Below are 21141 nucleotides of genomic sequence, written 5' to 3'. Positions count from 1 at the left end.
ATACCCACCACACCAGCATGGAACTCACCCAGGAGGGGCGCATACCCACCACACCAGCATGGAACTCGCCCAGGAGGGGCACATACCCACCACACCAGCATGGAACTCGCCCAGGAGGGGCACATACCCACCACACCAGCATGGAACTCACCCAGGAGGGGCACATACCCACCACACCAGCATGGAACTCGCCCAGGAGGGGCACATACCCACCACACCAGCATGGAACTCACCCAGGAGGGGCACATACCCACCACACCAGCATGGAACTCGCCCAGGAGGGGCACATACCCACCACACCAGCATGGAACTCGCCCAGGAGGGGCACATACCCACCACACCAGCATGGAACTCGCCCAGGAGGGGCACATACCCACCACACCAGCATGGAACTCACCCAGGAGGGGCACATACCCACCACACCAGCATGGAACTCGCCCAGGAGGGGCACATACCCACCACACCAGCATGGAACTCACCCAGGAGGGGCACATACCCACCACACCAGCATGGAACTCGCCCAGGAGGGGCACATACCCACCACACCAGCATGGAACTCGCCCAGGAGGGGCACATACCCACCACACCAGCATGGAACTCGCCCAGGAGGGGCACATACCCACCACACCAGCATGGAACTCGCCCAGGAGGGGCACATACCCACCACACCAGCATGGAACTCGCCCAGGAGGGGCACATACCCACCACACCAGCATGGAACTCGCCCAGGAGGGGCACATACCCACCACACCAGCATGGAACTCGCCCAGGAGGGGCACATACCCACCACACCAGCATGGAACTCGCCCAGGAGGGGCACATACCCACCACACCAGCATGGAACTCGCCCAGGAGGGGCACATACCCACCACACCAGCATGGAACTCGCCCAGGAGGGGCACATACCCACCACACCAGCATGGAACTCGCCCAGGAGGGGCACATACCCACCACACCAGCATGGAACTCGCCCAGGAGGGGCACATACCCACCACACCAGCATGGAACTCGCCCAGGAGGGGCACATACCCACCACACCAGCATGGAACTCGCCCAGGAGGGGCACATACCCACCACACCAGCATGGAACTCGCCCAGGAGGGGCACATACCCACCACACCAGCATGGAACTCGCCCAGGAGGGGCACATACCCACCACACCAGCATGGAACTCGCCCAGGAGGGGCACATACCCACCACACCAGCATGGAACTCGCCCAGGAGGGGCACATACCCACCACACCAGCATGGAACTCGCCCAGGAGGGGCACATACCCACCACACCAGCATGGAACTCGCCCAGGAGGGGCACATACCCACCACACCAGCATGGAACTCGCCCAGGAGGGGCACATACCCACCACACCAGCATGGAACTCGCCCAGGAGGGGAACATACCCAACGCACAACACTGGGCATTCCTGGGGTGCATATACCAGTTCTGTTTGCCCACCCTGATCCCTGCTGTCCTTCTTTTTGCTGACCCCCCCATCCCCGCTGCCCTTCTGTGTGCCCCCCATCCCCGCTGCCCTTCTGTGTGCCCCCCCATCCCCGCTGCCCTTCTGTGTGCTGACCCCCCCATCCCCGCTGCCCTTCTGTGTGCCCCCCCCATCCCCGCTGCCCTTCTGTGTGCCCCCCCATCCCCGCTGCCCTTCTGTGTGCCCCCCCATCACCGCTGCCCTTCTGTGTGCCCCCCATCACCGCTGCCCTTCTGTGTGCCCCCCATCACCGCTGCCCTTCTGTGTGCCCCCCCATCCCCGCTGCCCTTCTGTGTGCCCCCCCATCCCCGCTGCCCTTCTGTGTGCCCCCCCATCCCCGCTGCCCTTCTGTGTGCCCCCCCATCCCCGCTGCCCTTCTGTGTGCCCCCCATCATCGCTGCCCTTCTGTGTGCCCCCCCATCTCCGCTGCCCTTCTTTTTGCCCCCACGATCACTGCTGCCCCCTTTCATTCTGTTTACAACCCCCCCGGTCCACACTGGCTTTCTGCTTGACCTCCTACCCCACCCAGAACCCCGCTGCCCTTGTCTTCGCCCCCTAGACATAAGCCAGTCATTGGCTGGAGGTTTATGCCTGTGGTATTATGGTTACTTACAGGACAATGGAGGGATCGGCGGCAGGTGACCGTACAGCCATTATAAGCTCTGTAGATCGGCGGCAGGTGACCGTACAGCCCCTATAAGCTCTGTAGATCGGCGGCAGGTGACCGTACAGCCCCTATAAGCTCTGTAGATCGGCGGCCATATTCCCGTAGACCTTCATTCTCTATATTAGCTCCTCATAGTTTCTCTATAAATCATCTTAGTTTTGATCTTCTTTCCTACAGAGCCGTCCCAGACAGCAGTGCACCTTCACCCTGAAGTGAGCGCCACCGCCAAGCCGCTAAAGAGACGCCAAAAGTTTACCGCCTCCGAGGAGTTGGTGCTGGTCACAGAATTGCTGGAACACTACGACAAGCTGTTTGGGAGCAGGGCCAGAGTTACCCCCCTCGCACAGAAAGTTTCCATTTGGCAGAAGATTCTGGAGAATGTGAACTGTGTGGGTGTCCTGCAGCGAGGGATCGAGGAGGCCAAGAAGCACTGGCACCATTACAGGCATAGACTCCTGGAGAAGCTGGTGGCCATGCAGAAGCCGGGCCCCGGAGCCCAGCACTCGCTACTCGCCCGCCTGACCCCACTGGAGAGCAAAGCCGCCAATCTCTTCAAACTAGAATATGTGCTGAGAAGTTCTCCTCAGCCGTCAGCCATGCCACCAGTCCCGGGAAGCCAGAGTGGCCTGGACATTGGCAGAGATGGCAGGACGGAGAGTCTGTATGCACAGAACGGTGGCGGTGGTGGAGAACAGAGCGGCGGCGGTGGTGGAGAACAGAGCGGCGGCGGCTTCAGCCTTGCTGGGGATTACACTCTCTCCAAAGCTCCTCGAAACATCAAATTCTCTTTTGATGAAAACTGTGCCCTAGTGCATGAAGCAGCGGGCGTCTGGGACAGCATCATTGGGAGGAACGCCGCTACCACCTCCCAAGCCCGCAAGAACTTCCTGTGGTCCAGGATTGTAGAAGCTGTAAATGCTGCCGGCACCCAACCCCGGAGCGCCGAAAACTGCAAGAAGAGGCTGAGAGATATAAAGAGGCGCGTGAAAGCCAAGATGGCCGACCAGCGCAAGTATTCCCAGCACAATGGAGGCGGCCCCTGCCTGGAGCTACAGTATCTATCGTATGAAGAAGAACTGATGCATGTCATGGGCCCAGACACCGTGCGGCCTATAGAGGGTCACGTGGACACAGACCGAGGACCACGTAAGTCATTACTGTCAGCTAAAGAGGTAGTCATCACCCAGGTTCCAGCACACTGCACCCTTCTCTCCTAGTATCTGGGGATTCCTGGGCACCGACCACCAGCCCCCAGGTTCCAGCACACTCCACCCTTCTCTCCTAGTATCTGGGGATTCCTGGGCACCGACCACCAGCCCCCAGGTTCCAGCACACTCCACCCTTCTCTCCTAGTATCTGGGGATTCCTGGGCACCGACCACCAGCCCCCAGGTTCCAGCACACTCCACCCTTCTCTCCTAGTATCTGGGGATTCCTGATTGCCGGCACCGACCACCAGCCCCCAGGTTCCAGCACACTCCACCCTTCTCTCCTAGTATCTGGGGATTCCTGGGCCCCGACCACCAGCCCCCAGGTTCCAGCACACTCCACCCTTCTCTCCTAGTATCTGGGGATTTCTGGGCACCGACCACCAGCCCCCAGGTTCCAGCACACTCCACCCTTCTCTCCTAGTATCTGGGGATTCCTGGGCACCGACCACCAGCCCCCAGGTTCCAGCACACTCCACCCTTCTCTCCTAGTATCTGGGGATTCCTGGGCCCCGACCACCAGCCCCCAGGTTCCAGCACACTCCACCCTTCTCTCCTAGTATCTTGGGATTCCTGATTCCTGGGCACCGACCACCAGCCCCCAGGTTCCAGCACACTCCACCCTTCTCTCCTAGTATCTGGGGATTCCTGATTGCCGGGCCCCGACCACCAGCCCCCAGGTTCCAGCACACTCCACCCTTCTCTCCTAGTATCTTGGGATTCCTGATTGCCGGGCCCCGACCACCAGCCCCCAGGTTCCAGCACACTCCACCCTTCTCTCCTAGTATCTGGGGATTCCTGGGCCCCGACCACCAGCCCCCAGGTTCCAGCACACTGCACCCTTCTCTCCTAGTATCTGGGGATTCCTGATTGCCGGGCCCCGACCACCAGCCCCCAGGTTCCAGCACACTCCACCCTTCTCTCCTAGTATCTGGGGATTCCTGGGCCCCGACCACCAGCCCCCAGGTTCCAGCACACTCCACCCTTCTCTCCTAGTATCTGGGGATTCCTGGGCACCGACCACCAGCCCCCAGGTTCCAGCACACTTCACCCTTCTCTCCTAGTATCTGGGGATTCCTGGGCCCCGACCACCAGCCCCCAGGTTCCAGCACACTCCACCCTTCTCTCCTAGTATCTTGGGATTCCTTATTCCTGGGCACCGACCACCAGCCCCCAGGTTCCAGCACACTCCACCCTTCTCTCCTAGTATCTTGGGATTCCTGATTGCCAGCACCGACCACCAGCCCCCAGGTTCCAGCACACTCCACCCTTCTCTCCTAGTATCTGGGGATTCCTGGGCACCGACCACCAGCTCCCAGGTTCCAGCACACTCCACCCTTCTCTCCTAGTATCTGGGGATTCCTGATTGCCAGCACCGACCACCAGCCCCCAGGTTCCAGCACACTCCACCCTTCTCTCCTAGTATCTGGGGATTCCTGGGCCCCGACCACAAGCCCCCAGGTTCCAGCACACTCCACCCTTCTCTCCTAGTATCTGGGGATTCCTGGGCCCCGACCACCAGCCCCCAGGTTCCAGCCTTCTTCTTCTTGCTATTATTTGTAGTACCTGCGCTCAGGACGCGGTGGTGCAGACATGTTACTGATGAGGTTCTTCTATGTCCTGTAGGTCTGGGGAATCCTCCTGCCCTCCTCCTGGCTTCTCCTCCATCATCCGGTAGCGGCCACAAGACAGAAGGTAGCGGCACATTATTACACACTTCTGGGAAGGTTACGGTGGATGAATTAGAGGATTCTATCAGTTTTCTCTGCTTCTTAATTTTTGTAGTTATTTCTTTTTTTTTTCTAAACAGGTAAATATGAAAATGAAGACGAGAATAGTTATGAAGAGGAGTTTTGGAACTATTCTTCTTGTACGTATCAGGTGCATAGCGGACTATTAGGATCCACCTGACCTGTGCACTATACCTTACACACTAGGATGTCTGTGCACACTACTATACACACTAGGCTGTCTGTGCACTATACCTTACACACTAGGATGTCTGTGCACACTACTATACACACTAGGCTGTCTGTGCACTATACCTTACACACTAGGCTGTCTGTGCACACTACTATACACACTAGGCTGTCTGTGCACACTACTATACACACTAGGCTGTCTGTGCACACTACTATACACACTAGGCTGTCTGTGCACACTACTATACACACTAGGCTGTCTGTGCACTATACCTTACACACTAGACTGTCTGTGCACACTACTATACACACTAGGCTGTCTGTGCACACTACTATACACACTAGGCTGTCTGTGCACTATACCTTACACACTAGGCTGTCTGTGCACTATACCTTACACACTAGGCTGTCTGTGCACTCTACTATACACACTAGGCTGTCTGTGCACTATACCTTACACACTAGGCTGTCTGTGCACACTACTATACACACTAGGCTGTCTGTGCACTATACCTTACACACTAGGCTGTCTGTGCACACTACTATACACACTAGGCTGTCTGTGCACTATACCTTACACACTAGGCTGTCTGTGCACACTACTATACACACTAGGCTGTCTGTGCACTATACCTTACACACTAGGCTGTCTGTGCACTATACCTTACACACTAGGCTGTCTGTGCACACTACTATACACACTAGGCTGTCTGTGCACACTACTATACACACTAGGCTGTCTGTGCACACTACTATACACACTAGGCTGTCTGTGCACACTACTATACACACTAGGCTGTCTGTGCACTATACCATACACACTAGGCTGTCTGTGCACTATACCTTACACACTAGGCTGTCTGTGCACACTACTATACACACTAGGCTGTCTGTGCACACTACTATACACACTAGGCTGTCTGTGCACTATACCTTACATACTAGGCTGTCTGTGCACTATACCTTACACACTAGGCTGTCTGTGCACACTACTATACACACTAGGCTGTCTGTGCACTATACCTTACACACTAGGCTGTCTGTGCACACTACTATACACACTAGGCTGTCTGTGCACACTACTATACACACTAGGCTGTCTGTGCACACTACTATACACACTAGGCTGTCTGTGCACACTACTATACACACTAGGCTGTCTGTGCACACTACTATACACACTAGGCTGTCTGTGCACTATACCTTACACACTAGGCTGTCTGTGCACTATACCATACACACTAGGCTGTCTGTACACTATACCTTACACACTAGACTGTCTGTACACTGTACCTTACACACTAGGCTGTCTGTGCACTCTACTATACACACTAGGCTGTCTGTGCACTCTACTATACACACTAGGCTGTCTGCACACTACTATACACACTAGGCTGTCTGTGCACTATACCTTACACACTAGGCTGTCTGTACACTATACCTTACACACTAGGCTGTCTGTGCACACTACTATACACACTAGGCTGTCTGTGCACACTACTATACACACTAGGCTGTCTGTGCACACTACTATACACACTAGGCTGTCTGTGCACACTACTATACACACTAGGCTGTCTGTGCACTATACCTTACATACTAGGCTGTCTGTGCACTATACCTTACATACTAGGCTGTCTGTACACTATACCTTACACACTAGGCTGTCTGTGCACACTACTATACACACTAGGCTGTCTGTGCACACTACTATACACACTAGGCTGTCTGTGCACTATACCTTACACACTAGGCTGTCTGTGCACACTACTATACACACTAGGCTGTCTGTGCACACTACTATACACACTAGGCTGTCTGTGCACACTACTATACACACTAGGCTGTCTGTACACTATACCTTACATACTAGGCTGTCTGTGCACACTACTATACACACTAGGCTGTCTGTGCACTATACCTTACATACTAGGCTGTCTGTGCACACTACTATACACACTAGGCTGTCTGTGCACTCTACTATACACACTAGGCTGTCTGTACACTATACCTTACACACTAGGCTGTCTGTGCACACTACTATACACACTAGGCTGTCTGTGCACACTACTATACACACTAGGCTGTCTGTGCACACTACTATACACACTAGGCTGTCTGTGCACTATACCTTACACACTAGGCTGTCTGTGCACACTACTATACACACTAGGCTGTCTGTGCACACTACTATACACACTAGGCTGTCTGTGCACTATACCTTACACACTAGGCTGTCTGTGCACTATACCTTACACACTAGGATGTCTGTGCACACTACTATACACACTAGGCTGTCTGTGCACTATACCTTACACACTAGGCTGTCTGTGCACACTACTATACACACTAGGCTGTCTGTGCACTATACTTACACACTAGGCTGTTCTGTGCACACTATACCTTACACACTAGGCTGTCTGTGCACACTACTATACACACTAGGCTGTCTGTGCACTATACCTTACACACTAGGCTGTCTGTGCACAATACTATACACACTAGGCTGTCTGTGCACACTACTATACACACTAGGCTGTCTGTGCACACTACTATACACACTAGGCTGTCTGTGCACACTACTATACACACTAGGCTGTCTGTGCACACTACTATACACACTAGGCTGTCTGTGCACTATACCTTACACACTAGGCTGTCTGTGCACTATACCATACACACTAGGCTGTCTGTACACTATACCTTACACACTAGACTGTCTGCTACACTGTACCTTACACACTAGGCTGTCTGTGCACTCTACTATACACACTAGGCTGTCTGTGCACTCTACTATACACACTAGGCTGTCTGCACACTACTATACACACTAGGCTGTCTGTGCACTATACCTTACACACTAGGCTGTCTGTACACTATACCTTACACACTAGGCTGTCTGTGCACACTACTATACACACTAGGCTGTCTGTGCACACTACTATACACACTAGGCTGTCTGTGCACACTACTATACACACTAGGCTGTCTGTGCACTATACCTTACATACTAGGCTGTCTGTGCACTATACCTTACATACTAGGCTGTCTGTGCACTATACCTTACACACTAGGCTGTCTGTGCACACTACTATACACACTAGGCTGTCTGTGCACACTACTATACACACTAGGCTGTCTGTGCACTATACCTTACACACTAGGCTGTCTGTGCACACTACTATACACACTAGGCTGTCTGTGCACTATACCTTACATACTAGGCTGTCTGTGCACTATACCTTACACACTAGGCTGTCTGTACACTATACCTTACACACTAGGCTGTCTGTGCACTATACCTTACACACTAGGCTGTCTGTGCACTATACCTTACACACTAGGCTGTCTGTGCACACTACTATACACACTAGGCTGTCTGTGCACACTACTATACACACTAGGCTGTCTGTGCACTATACCTTACACACTAGGCTGTCTGTGCACACTACTATACACACTAGGCTGTCTGTGCACACTACTATACACACTAGGCTGTCTGTGCACACTACTATACACACTAGGCTGTCTGTGCACTATACCTTACATACTAGGCTGTCTGTGCACACTACTATACACACTAGGCTGTCTGTGCACTATACCTTACATACTAGGCTGTCTGTGCACACTACTATACACACTAGGCTGTCTGTGCACTCTACTATACACACTAGGCTGTCTGTACACTATACCTTACACACTAGGCTGTCTGTGCACACTACTATACACACTAGGCTGTCTGTGCACACTACTATACACACTAGGCTGTCTGTGCACTATACCTTACACACTAGGCTGTCTGTGCACACTACTATACACACTAGGCTGTCTGTGCACACTACTATACACACTAGGCTGTCTGTGCACTATACCTTACACACTAGGCTGTCTGTGCACTATAGCTTACACACTAGGCTGTCTGTGCACACTACTATACACACTAGGCTGTCTGTGCACACTACTATACACACTTGGCTGTCTGTGCACACTACTATACACACTAGGCTGTCTGTGCACTATACCTTACACATTAGGCTGTCTGTGCACTATACCTTACACACTAGGCTGTCTGTGCACTCTACTATACACACTAGGCTGTCTGTGCACTATAGCTTACACACTAGGCTGTCTGTGCACTATACCTTACACACTAGGCTGTCTGTGCACACTACTATACACACTAGGCTGTCTGTGCACTATACCTTACACACTAGGCTGTCTGTGCACACTACTATACACACTAGGCTGTCTGTGCACACTACTATACACACTAGGCTGTCTGTGCACACTACTATACACACTAGGCTGTCTGTACACTATACCTTACACACTAGGCTGTCTGTGCACACTACTATACACACTGGAATGTCTGTGCACACTACTATACACACTAGGCTGTCTGTGCACACTACTATACACACTGGAATGTCTGTGCACTCTACTATACACACTAGGCTGTCTGTACACTATACCTTACACACTAGGCTGTCTGTGCACATTACTATACACACTAGGCTGTCTGTGCACTCTACTATACACACTAGGCTGTCTGTGCACACTACTATACACACTAGGCTGTCTGTGCACACTACTATACACACTAGGCTGTCTGTGCACACTACTATACACACTAGGCTATCTGTACACTATACCTTACACACTAGGCTGTCTGTGCACACTACTATACACACTAGGCTGTCTGTGCACATTACTATACACACTAGGCTGTCTGTGCACACTACTATACACACTAGGCTGTCTGTGCACACTACTATACACACTAGGCTGTCTGTACACTATACCTTACACACTAGGCTGTCTGTGCACACTACTATACACACTAGGCTGTCTGTTCGCACTACTATACACACTAGACTGTCTGTGCACACTACTATACACACTAGGCTGTCTGTGCACACTACTATACACACTAGGCTGTCTGTTCGCACTACTATACACACTAGGCTGTCTGTGCACACTACTATACACACTAGACTGTCTGTGCACACTACTATACATACTAGGCTGTCTGTGCACTATACCTTTCACACTAGGCTGTCTGTGCACTATACCTTACACACTAGACTGTCTGTGCACTCTACTATACACACTAGACTGGCTGTGCACTCTACCATACACACTAGGCTGTCTGTGCACTATACTATACACACTAGGCTGTCTGTGCACTATACCTTACACACTAGACTGTCTGTGCACACTACTATACACACTAGGCTGTCTGTACACTATACCATACACACTAGACTGTCTGTGCACACTACTATACACACTAGGCTGTCTGTACACTATACCTTACACACTAGTCTGTGCACACTACTATACACACTAGTCTGTGCACACTACTATACACACTAGACTGTCTGTGCACTATACCTTACACACTAGACTGTCTGTGCACTCTACCATACACACTAGGCTGTCTGTACACACTACTATACACACTAGACTGTCTGTACACTATACCTTACACACTAGGCTGTGCACACTACTATACACACTAGACTGTCTGTACACTATACCTTACACACTAGGCTGTCTGTGCACACTACTATACACACTAGGCTGTCTGTGCACTATACCTTACACACTAGGCTGTCTGTGCACTATACCTTACACACTAGGCTGTCTATGCACACTACCATACACACTAGACTGTCTGTACACTATACCTTACACACTAGGCTGTCTGTGCACACTACTATACACACTAGGCTGTCTGTGCACTATACCTTACACACTAGGCTGTCTGTACACTATACCTTACACACTAGGCTGTTTGTGCACTATACCATACACACTAGGCTGTCTGTGCACTATACCTTACACACTAGGCTGTCTGTGCACACTACTATACACACTAGGCTGTCTGTGCACTATACCTTGCACACTAGGCTGTCTGTGCACACCACTATACACACTAGGCTGTCTGTGCACTCTACCATACACACTAAGCTGTTTGTGCACACCACTATACACACTAGGCTGTCTGTGCACTATACCTTACACACTAGGCTGTCTGTGCACTATACCTTACACACTAGGCTGTCTGTACACTATACCTTACACACTAGGCTGTCTGTGCACTATACCTTACACACTAGGCTGTCTGTGCACTATACCTTACACACTAGACTGTCTGTGCACTATACCTTACACACTAGGCTGTCTGTGCACACTACTATACACACTAGACTGTCTGTGCACACTACTATACACACTAGGCTGTCTGTGCACTATACCTTACACAGTAGGCTGTCTGTGCACTCTACTATACACAGTAGGCTGTCTGTGCACACTACTATACACACTAGGCTGTCTATACACTATACCTTACACACTAGGCTGTCTGTACACTCTACTATACACACTAGGCTGTCTGTGCACACTACTATACACACTAGGCTGTCTGTACACTATACCATACACACTAGGCTGTCTTTGCACACTACTATACACACTAGGCTGTCTGTGCACTATACCATACACACTAGGCTGTCTGTGCACACTACTATACACACTAGGCTGTCTGTACACTATACCATACACACTAGGCTGTCTTTGCACACTACTATACACACTAGGCTGTCTGTACACTATACCTTACACACTAGGCTGTCTGTGCACTCTACTATACACACTAGGCTGTCTGTACACTATACCTTACACACTAGACTGTCTGTACACTCTACCTTACACACTAGACTGTCTGTGCACTATACCTTACACACTAGGCTGTCTGTGCACTATACCTTACACACTAGACTGTCTGTGCACACTACTATACACACTAGGCTGTCTGTACACTACTATACACACTAGGCTGTCTGTGCACACTACTATACACACTAGGCTGTCTGTACACTATACCATACACACGAGGCTGTCTGTGCACTATACCTTACACACTAGGCTGTCTGTGCACTATACCTTACACACTAGACTGTCTGTGCACACTACTATACACACTAGACTGTCTGTGCACTGTACCTTACACACTAGGCTGTCTGTACACTATACCTTACACACTAGGCTGTCTGTACACTATACCATACACACTAGGCTGTCTTTGCACACTACTATACACACTAGACTGTCTGTACACTGTACCTTACACACTAGGCTGTCTGTGCACTATACCTTACACACTAGGCTGTCTGTACACTGTACCTTACACACTAGGCTGTCTGTACACTATACCATACACACTAGACTGTCTGTACACTGTACCTTACACACTAGGCTGTCTGTGCACTATACCTTACACACTAGGCTGTCTGTACACTGTACCTTACACACTAGGCTGTCTGTACACTGTACCTTACACACTAGGCTGTCTGTACACTATACCTTACACACTAGGCTGTCTGTGCACTATACCTTACACACTAGGCTGTCTGTACACTGTACCTTACACACTAGGCTGTCTGTACACTGTACCTTACACACTAGGCTGTCTGTACACTGTACCTTACACACTAGGCTGTCTGTACACTACTATACACACTAGGCTGTCTGTACACTGTACCTTACACACTAGGCTGTCTGTACACTGTACCTTAAACACTAGGCTGTCTGTACACTACAGCACCATGCTGCATATGCGGAGACCTGGTTATTATAGAAATAAAGAATAGGGACCGCTATAGGGACAATAGTAAAACAAAAGAGAATCTTGGCATGAGATAGTGTGTCCCATCCCCCAGGGGCCCTGCCCACACACTATTGTGCCGCTTTCCTTCATGTCTCGGCATTGGCAGCATGGTGGGGCACCTTACCTTGTCTGTATTTCAGCCCTGGCAGCGTGCCTCTGTATAGTGAACAGAGTTGTATGGAATGTTCTGGCCATTTATATTATTGTTTCTGCACAAAACCTGAATTGTTATATAACCGTTTTATTTATTACCTTTAGTCGACATGGCAGAAGAAGAGGAAGATGATGATAAGGAGATGGTGATAAAGATAGAACCCATCAACTACAGCAAGGATGCCCCCTCACCTTGTCCGCAATCCTTCCGGCCTGCTGCTGCCATCTCCCAGCCTTGCATGGCTTCCCAGCACCATGTTCCTGCCATCCCTGCCAAACCTCTGCCAGCCTGTGCCAAGCCTCCTACTGGTGTAACCAAACCTGCTACTCTTCCTACTAAACCTCCAGGGACCTCCAAACCCCATCCGATTACTACCCCCTCCTATTCTTCACTGAGCGCTCCAAGCAACCCCCCAAACATGGCCAGTGCGGGAACCATTAATAAAGTTGTTGGCTCTCTTCATACAGCCCAGCGCCATTATCACAAGTCCCAGAGACATCAGATGCATGTTGTGCACATGGACCTGTTACATTTAGGGCTAGGCGTTCAGCAGCTGACCAGAAATGTAAAAGTCAGCAACCACATCCGCTCAACTGAAAGGGTCCGAGAGCTCAGATTAAAGCAAAAAGACATTGAAGATCAGAGACAATACAGAATGGAAAAGCTGTGTCTGCTGAGACAGCATCATGAGGCCAAGCTGAGAATCCGGCAGGAACACTACGACAAGAAGGAGAAGCTCCTGCAGGAGAACAACAGCTTACTCAAGGGGATTTTACAGCACTTGTCCCACCCTGCAGGGACTATTCTGAAAGGGGAGCAGTCACATATGATAGTGCCCCCCACCTACAACCACCCATCCCCTCCCCCACAGAGTTCTCACCGACCCCCAACACACAAAGTGGTCAGAACAAGAGGTGGAAAGGGGAAGGACGGGACGTGATGGTGCTGCCGGTCTTCGGTCAGGAATCCTGTAACCCTCTAGGGTCAGTAACCGTAGTGCTCTGAAAAACCCATTCAAATACTAAAACTGAGACACATTGTAGGACATGGCACTGACCAAGTCTCATTCTATATATGTTTTTAGGTGCAAAAACAATAGGAACATATAGCTTTTCTGTGTAATGACGTGGACTCCACAGCAGTCCGGGACTGACGGCAACTTCCATGCCAATGAGCATCTATGGGCCACAACTATGGAGTGTAACTGGAGCTTACCCTGAAAGCCCTAAACATTGAAGCTCCATTCCCAGGAGACTCCTCATCCTATTCAGTCTCTGTGTCCCACTGCTCGGCCTCATACAGACGCAAGTCCTAGTGACTGACAGATCCTGGGCCTGAAGGCCTGGAGATGATGGATCCGTTCTGCTCTGTTCATTACACTATTATTCTGCTATAGGAAGCTTGAGAGCAGTTGCATTTACATGGCCATAACTTTGGTACGGGATCCTCTCACATTTTTAGTGTAAAAAAGTATGTGAAGTGTTTGGGGGGCGTTGACAAGGGCAGGGGGGTCTGTGCAGTGAAACACTTTCACATTAAAGAGAATGAAGTTTCTAGAATGACAGTGCAGGCGCCCCCTTTCTGAGCAGGTTTTCTCTTGGATTTTGAGCCGTCAACCACAGAAGCAGCTGCTGTTTTTGTAGAAGCGTCTCGATCCGGTGCCAAGAGGAATGCTGCCATTGGGGGATTTGCCATTGAGCCCAGACCTGAAGGTAAATGCTGCCATGTCTTCCTGAAGGGTTTGGTCTCTGGGGGTAGGATTTTAGTGTGTGTGGGGGGGGGGGGGGGGGGGCGGCTCGCTCGGGGTCTGCGCTCTGCTTTATTGGGGGGTTTGGATGTCAGCTTTTTGTTCTGTGAAAACATGGAAACCCTACAGAATGAGGCCGAGTTACTGGTGTATTCATGGCAGGATTCGTATCCATCCGCTGTGCCCCACATTACAAACATGTTTTATCGTCATCCAACAAAGATGGAGCAAATGAAGCCATCCGATGGGGTCAGATGAAAGTGTTGGCGTCACCGAGATTTTCTCTTACTGATTGGAGTCAGATACTAAAACTTCTTTCTTTTATTCTAATCTGTTTTTATTTGCTAACTAATTTTTTTAATTTCACTTTTTTACATTGTGTAGGGGGGCGGCCATATTGCCTTATTGTCTTAACAGTGTTTGGTGACATGCTTTACAGTAAGCCTCATGGACATAGACAACAATAGACAGTATCTGTCCCCTTGAGATGAATGTGAGACAATACTGAGCGCGCTCTGTGACCTGTGAAGAGGTCATTCCACAGGGAGCTGCTATTGTCTCCTCTATCTACTGGTGTCACATGATGCTGCAATGCTGTACAGATCACTTTACTGCAGCCTCCTCTTATCACCACAGACACAACAGGAAGTCTCAGCTTAGTTTTAGCCCCAATGGTGAGAATGAGAACTGCAGAATCTCAAGATTATTGTATAATATAAATAGAAAAAATGGAAAATGTCACCAAAAATTCTTTAAAATGTGTAACATAAAAACATTAAACAATAAGTCATTTTCTGGTGACACTGTCCCTTTAACCAAACAGCTGGCGCCCCTGTGGTAAGTCTGGCGCTGTCTTAGGTTCTACTAAATCTGTCTCATTGTATAGTTAGTTTTTTTGTCTGCACTTGCTGCGTTTTCTACTGACCTTTAAACCCTTTTCTGAGGCGCTTTATGGCATCGGGGAAAGCAGAGCTGCAAGTTCCCTGCTGTCCTCTGCGTGTCTATGAACCTATGTTCACACCTGAGAGATGCCACATTGGACCCCCATCATAGTTCTCGGGGTCTGTCAGGTGCCACCATGCAATGGATCCATCCCAGGTGACTGCGTATACCAAAGACCCACACGAGCATAATGGGAGAGAAGATTATTACAGTCTGGGGTGAGGCCACACACGGTAGTGTCAGGATTTTGGTGAGATCTGTGGGAAGCATCGTCAGCCCTTTTAGAGCGGTGCCGCCAAGACTCAACATTCAATGGCTTAAAAAGGTTTATAAAACTCATAGGACTGATGGAAATAGTTGTGAGAGCCATATATTGCCCTCCCTTCTATGAGAGGCTCCTGACCTTACAGGGGACCGCCATAGAGCAGTAGCCCAACCATAAGGATATGTTCCCACCACATGACATCATTTCCAGTGGCGGCTGGGCAGCGGACTCCACTTGAAGTTCTGGCTGTCTCATAGACTCAGCGGATTTAGCTTCAGAATATCACTGTCAGTCTATGGGTTAGGCAGAACGTTAAGCAAAGCGATGGGCAGATGAGAGGTTAATTGTGGCAGCCATTCATGTAGTCGGCTGTGGATGATCCACATTTCTGGCCGTTGTTTTAGGCTATATTGGCATGTTTCCAGTTCCCGCTTTGTAGTCTTTGGTACAAGGCTTCCAGTTTTGTGGCTGATCAGCAGGGAGTGTGGACTGTATCTCCACCGATAGACAATGCTGACATTGGACAGTGATGGTTTTTATTGGGGAACACAACAAAAAGGCCCAGTGTGAAGGCAGCCTGAGGCTTCCCACTGCCCATTCCAACGTCCTGGCCGTCCAAGCCGCGGCTGGACAGAGATCCTCAGAGACGCCAGGACCCACAGCCTCCATACAAGTAACCAGCTTGTCATATCGATGCCGCAACGTTAACCGCATTGGCTTTACACGCCGTACCCACCCGGCTTCACCTTGCTCCATGTGCTAAGGACTGAGGCCCAATTCACATGCTGCAGTTTTTGTCATCTTGTAAATGACAGGAAAAACTAATTTAGATCTAAATGGACAAATGTTTTCTACACAATAAAAATTGGAATAGTTTTTCATCTGTAAAAACAATAAAGCAGCAGTGTGTGAACCAAGCCTCAGATATGATTCCTGTCATATACCATTGTAGCTGTCAGCCATCCGGGAATTATATGGAGCTGTTAGCGGTCTCCTGTGATACTAATGGTGCGTTTACACAGACAGATTTATCTGACAGATCTTTCTCCTGTGATACTAAGCCAATCTATAAGGATGAAAGCTTTCTGGAACTACAGATCCCGTCGTCGTGCTCTCTGGCACCCCGAGTGGTGAAGCTGCAGATCAGCACAGGCACGTGTCATCTGGCAGCTGTAGAGTGCTGAGGTAAGTTAGAGCAGCAGTGACAGGCTACAAGCTGCGGCAGGCGTTGGTGGTATAGTGGTGAGCATAGCTGCCTTCCAAGCAGTTGACCCGGGTTCGATTCCCGGCCAACGCAGCTTGTGTTTTCATTTTGTTTTATTATATATATATATATTTTTTTTTTTTTACGTTTTGTTTAACCCTAAAAGTAAATGATGTGTATAGTCTGTGCCATGAGTGATATCCACAGCAACGTGCCTGCATCGTGAGTTTTGGTGAGCTGTATTCAGTTGTTCAGAGTATTAAAATTTATTATCTTTTAAAAAAAAAAAGTTCAATTGTAAAAAAAAGCAAAAAACAGTAACAATGGAAAGTATTACAATAAAAAAATCTTAAAAACAAAAACAAAAAAAAAGTCATTCCCTGACCGGGAATCGAACCCGGGCCGCGGCGGTGAGAGCGCCGAATCCTAACCACTAGACCACCAGGGAGTGTAGTATTATTTCCTTGTATGAAAGCTAAACAGTGGAGAAGCTGCATGTGACTATATTCTGGACGGCTGTCCCCTGTGTCATTGTGTATATACCCTGGTTGTGTAGAGTGGTTGTCCCCTGTGTCATTGTGTATATACCCTGTCTGACTGTCATTGTGTATATACACCCTGGTTGTGTAGAGTGGTTCTACCCTGTGTGACTGTCATTGTGTATATACACCCTGGTTATATGGAGTGGTTGTACCCTGTGTGACTATCATTGTGTATATACACCCTGGTTATATGGAGTGGTTGTACCCTGTGTGACTGTCATTGTGTATATACCCTGGTTATATGGAGTGGTTGTACCCTGTGTGACTGTCATTGTGTATATACCCTGGTTATATGGAGTGGTTGTACCCTGTCTGACTGTCATTGTGTATATACACCCTGGTTATATGGAGTGGTTCTACCCTGTGTGACTGTCATTGTGTATATACACCCTGGTTATATGTAGTGGTTGTACCCTGTGTGACTGTCATTGTGTATATACACCCTGGTTATATGTAGTGGTTCTACCCTGTGTGACTGTCATTGTGTATATACACCCTGGTTATATGGAGTGGTTGTACCCTGTGTGACTGTCATTGTGTATATACCCTGGTTATATGGAGTGGTTGTACCCTGTGTGACTGTCATTGTGTATATACCCTGGTTGTGTAGAGTGGTTGTACCCTGTGTGACTGTCATTGTGTATATACACCCTGGTTATATGGAGTGGTTGTACCCTGTGTGACTATCATTGTGTATATACACCCTGGTTATATAGAGTGGTTGTACCCTGTCTGACTGTAATTGTGTATATACACCCTGGTTATGTAGAGTGGTTGTACCCTGTGTGACTGTCATTGTGTATATACACCCTGGTTATGTAGAGTGGTTGTACCCTGTGTGACTATCATTGTGTATATACACCCTGGTTATATGGAGTGGTTGTACCCTGTGTGACTATCATTGTGTATATACACCCTGGTTATATGGAGTGGTTGTACCCTGTGTGACTGTCATTGTGTATATACACCCTGGTTATATGGAGTGGTTGTACCCTGTGTGACTGTCATTGTGTATATACACCCTGGTTATGTAGAGTGGTTGTACCCTGTGTGACTGTCATTGTGTATATACACCCTGGTTGTGTAGAGTGGTTCTACCCTGTGTGACTGTCATTGTGTATATACACCCTGGTTATATGTAGAGTGGTTCTACCCTGTGTGACTGTCATTGTGTATATACACCCTGGTTATATGGAGTGGTTGTACCCTGTGTGACTATCATTGTGTATATACACCCTGGTTATGTAGAGTGGTTCTACCCTGTGTGACTGTCATTGTGTATATACACCCTGGTTATATGTAGTGGTTGTACCCTGTGTGGCTGTCATTGTGTATATACACCCTGGTTATATGGAGTGGTTGTACCCTGTGTGACTATCATTGTGTATATACCCTGGTTATATGGAGTGGTTGTACCCTGTGTGACTGTCATTGTGTATATACCCTGGTTATATGTAGAGTGGTTCTACCCTGTGTGACTATCATTGTGTATATATACCCTGGTTGTGTAGAGTGGTTCTACCCTGTGTGACTGTCATTGTGTATATACACCCTGGTTATATGTAGTGGTTGTACCCTGTGTGACTGTCATTGTGTATATACCCTGGTTGTGTAGAGTGGTTCTACCCTGTGTGACTGTCATTGTGTATATACACCCTGGTTATATGGAGTGGTTGTACCCTGTGTGACTGTCATTGTGTATATACACCCTGGTTGTGTAGAGTGGTTGTACCCTGTGTGACTGTCATTGTGTATATACACCCTGGTTGTGTAGAGTGGTTGTACCCTGTGTGACTATCATTGTGTATATATACCCTGGTTATGTAGAGTGGTTGTACCCTGTGTGACTGTCATTGTGTATATATACCCTGGTTATGTAGAGTGGTTGTACCCTGTGTGACTATCATTGTGTATATACACCCTGGTTATGTAGAGTGGTTGTACCCTGTGTGACTATCATTGTGTATATACACCCTGGTTATATGTAGTGGTTGTACCCTGTGTGACTGTCATTGCGTATATACACCCTGGTTATATGGAGTGGTTGTACCCTGTGTGACTGTCATTGTGTATATACCCTGGTTGTGTAGAGTGGTTCTACCCTGTGTGACTGTCATTGTGTATATACACCCTGGTTATGTAGAGTGGTTGTACCCTGTGTGACTATCATTGTGTATATATACCCTGGTTATGTAGAGTGGTTGTACCCTGTGTGACTATCATTGTGTATATATACCCTGGTTATATGTAGTGGTTGTACCCTGTGTGACTGTCATTGTGTATATACACCCTGGTTATATGGAGTGGTTGTACCCTGTGTGACTGTCATTGTGTACATACCCTGGTTATATGTAGTGGTTGTACCCTGTGTGACTGTCATTGTGTATATACACCCTGGTTATATGTAGTGGTTGTACCCTGTGTGACTGTCATTGTGTATATACACCCTGGTTATATGGAGTGGTTGTACCCTGTGTGACTGTCATTGTGTATATACCCTGGTTATATGTAGTGGTTGTACCCTGTGTGACTGTCATTGTGTATATACACCCTGGTTATATGGAGTGGTTGTACCCTGTGTGACTATCATTGTGTATATACACCCTGGTTATATGGAGTGGTTGTATCCTGTCTGACTGTCATTGTGTATATACCCTGGTTATATGGAGTGGTTGTACCCTGTGTGGCTGTCATTGTGTATATACCCTGGTTATATGGAGTGGTTGTACCCTGTGTGACTATCATTGTGTATATACACCCTGGTTATATGGAGTGGTTGTACCCTGTGTGACTATCATTGTGTATATACACCCTGGTTATATGGAGTGGTTGTACCCTGTGTGACTGTCATTGTGTATATACACCCTGGTTATATGTAGAGTGGTTCTACCCTGTGTGACTGTCATTGTGTATATACACCCTGGTTATATGTAGTGGTTGTACCCTGTGTGACTGTCATTGTGTATATACCCTGGTTGTGTAGAGTGGTTGTACCCTGTGTGACTATCATTGTGTATATATACCCTGGTTGTGTAGAGTGGTTCTACCCTGTGTGACTGTCATTGTGTATATACACCCTGGTTATGTAGAGTGGTTCTACCCTGTGTGGCTGTCATTGTGTATATACACCCTGGTTATATGGAGTGGTTGTACCCTGTGTGACTATCATTGTGTATATATACCCTGGTTGTGTAGAGTGGTTGTACCCTGTGTGACTGTCATTGTGTATATACACCCTGGTTATATGGAGTGGTTGTACCCTGTGTGACTGTCATTGTGTATATACACCCTGGTTATATGTAGAGTGGTTCTACCCTGTGTGACTGTCATTGTGTATATAC

At 48.8% G+C, this 21141-nt stretch overlaps 1 protein-coding gene and 2 non-coding genes across 7 annotated transcripts in view; 2 read left to right on the top strand and 1 right to left on the bottom strand.

Moving 5' to 3' along the window:
* The window catches only part of LOC138765916 (uncharacterized), a 45092-nt gene extending 30231 nt beyond the window's left edge, over positions 1-14861 (top strand). For 3 of the 5 annotated variants that reach the window (XM_069943065.1, XM_069943064.1, XM_069943063.1), the window contains exons 6-9: positions 2323-3291; positions 4979-5047; positions 5163-5222; positions 13205-14861. In XM_069943065.1, coding sequence (XP_069799166.1) covers positions 2323-3291; positions 4979-5047; positions 5163-5222; positions 13205-14040 — 1934 coding nt within the window. In that variant the 3' untranslated portion in view covers positions 14041-14861. The remainder of the gene's footprint in view (positions 1-2322; positions 3292-4978; positions 5048-5162; positions 5223-13204) is intronic. The other 2 variants (XM_069943067.1, XM_069943068.1) reach the window with 2 other exon arrangements.
* A 2418-nt stretch (positions 14862-17279) lies between these two features.
* On the top strand, positions 17280-17351 carry TRNAG-UCC (transfer RNA glycine (anticodon UCC)). Its single transcript has one exon. It is a non-coding gene; the product is annotated as a tRNA-Gly (tRNA).
* A 283-nt stretch (positions 17352-17634) lies between these two features.
* Positions 17635-17706, bottom strand: TRNAE-CUC (transfer RNA glutamic acid (anticodon CUC)). Its single transcript has one exon. It is a non-coding gene; the product is annotated as a tRNA-Glu (tRNA).
* Between the last annotated feature and the right edge of the window lie 3435 nt (positions 17707-21141).

Source organism: Dendropsophus ebraccatus, chromosome 10, assembly GCF_027789765.1.
Source record: "Dendropsophus ebraccatus isolate aDenEbr1 chromosome 10, aDenEbr1.pat, whole genome shotgun sequence".
NCBI classification, from domain to species: Eukaryota; Metazoa; Chordata; class Amphibia; order Anura; family Hylidae; genus Dendropsophus; species Dendropsophus ebraccatus.
Note: the sequence above shows the minus strand (reverse complement) of the source record. Positions and strands in the feature narration are given on the sequence as shown.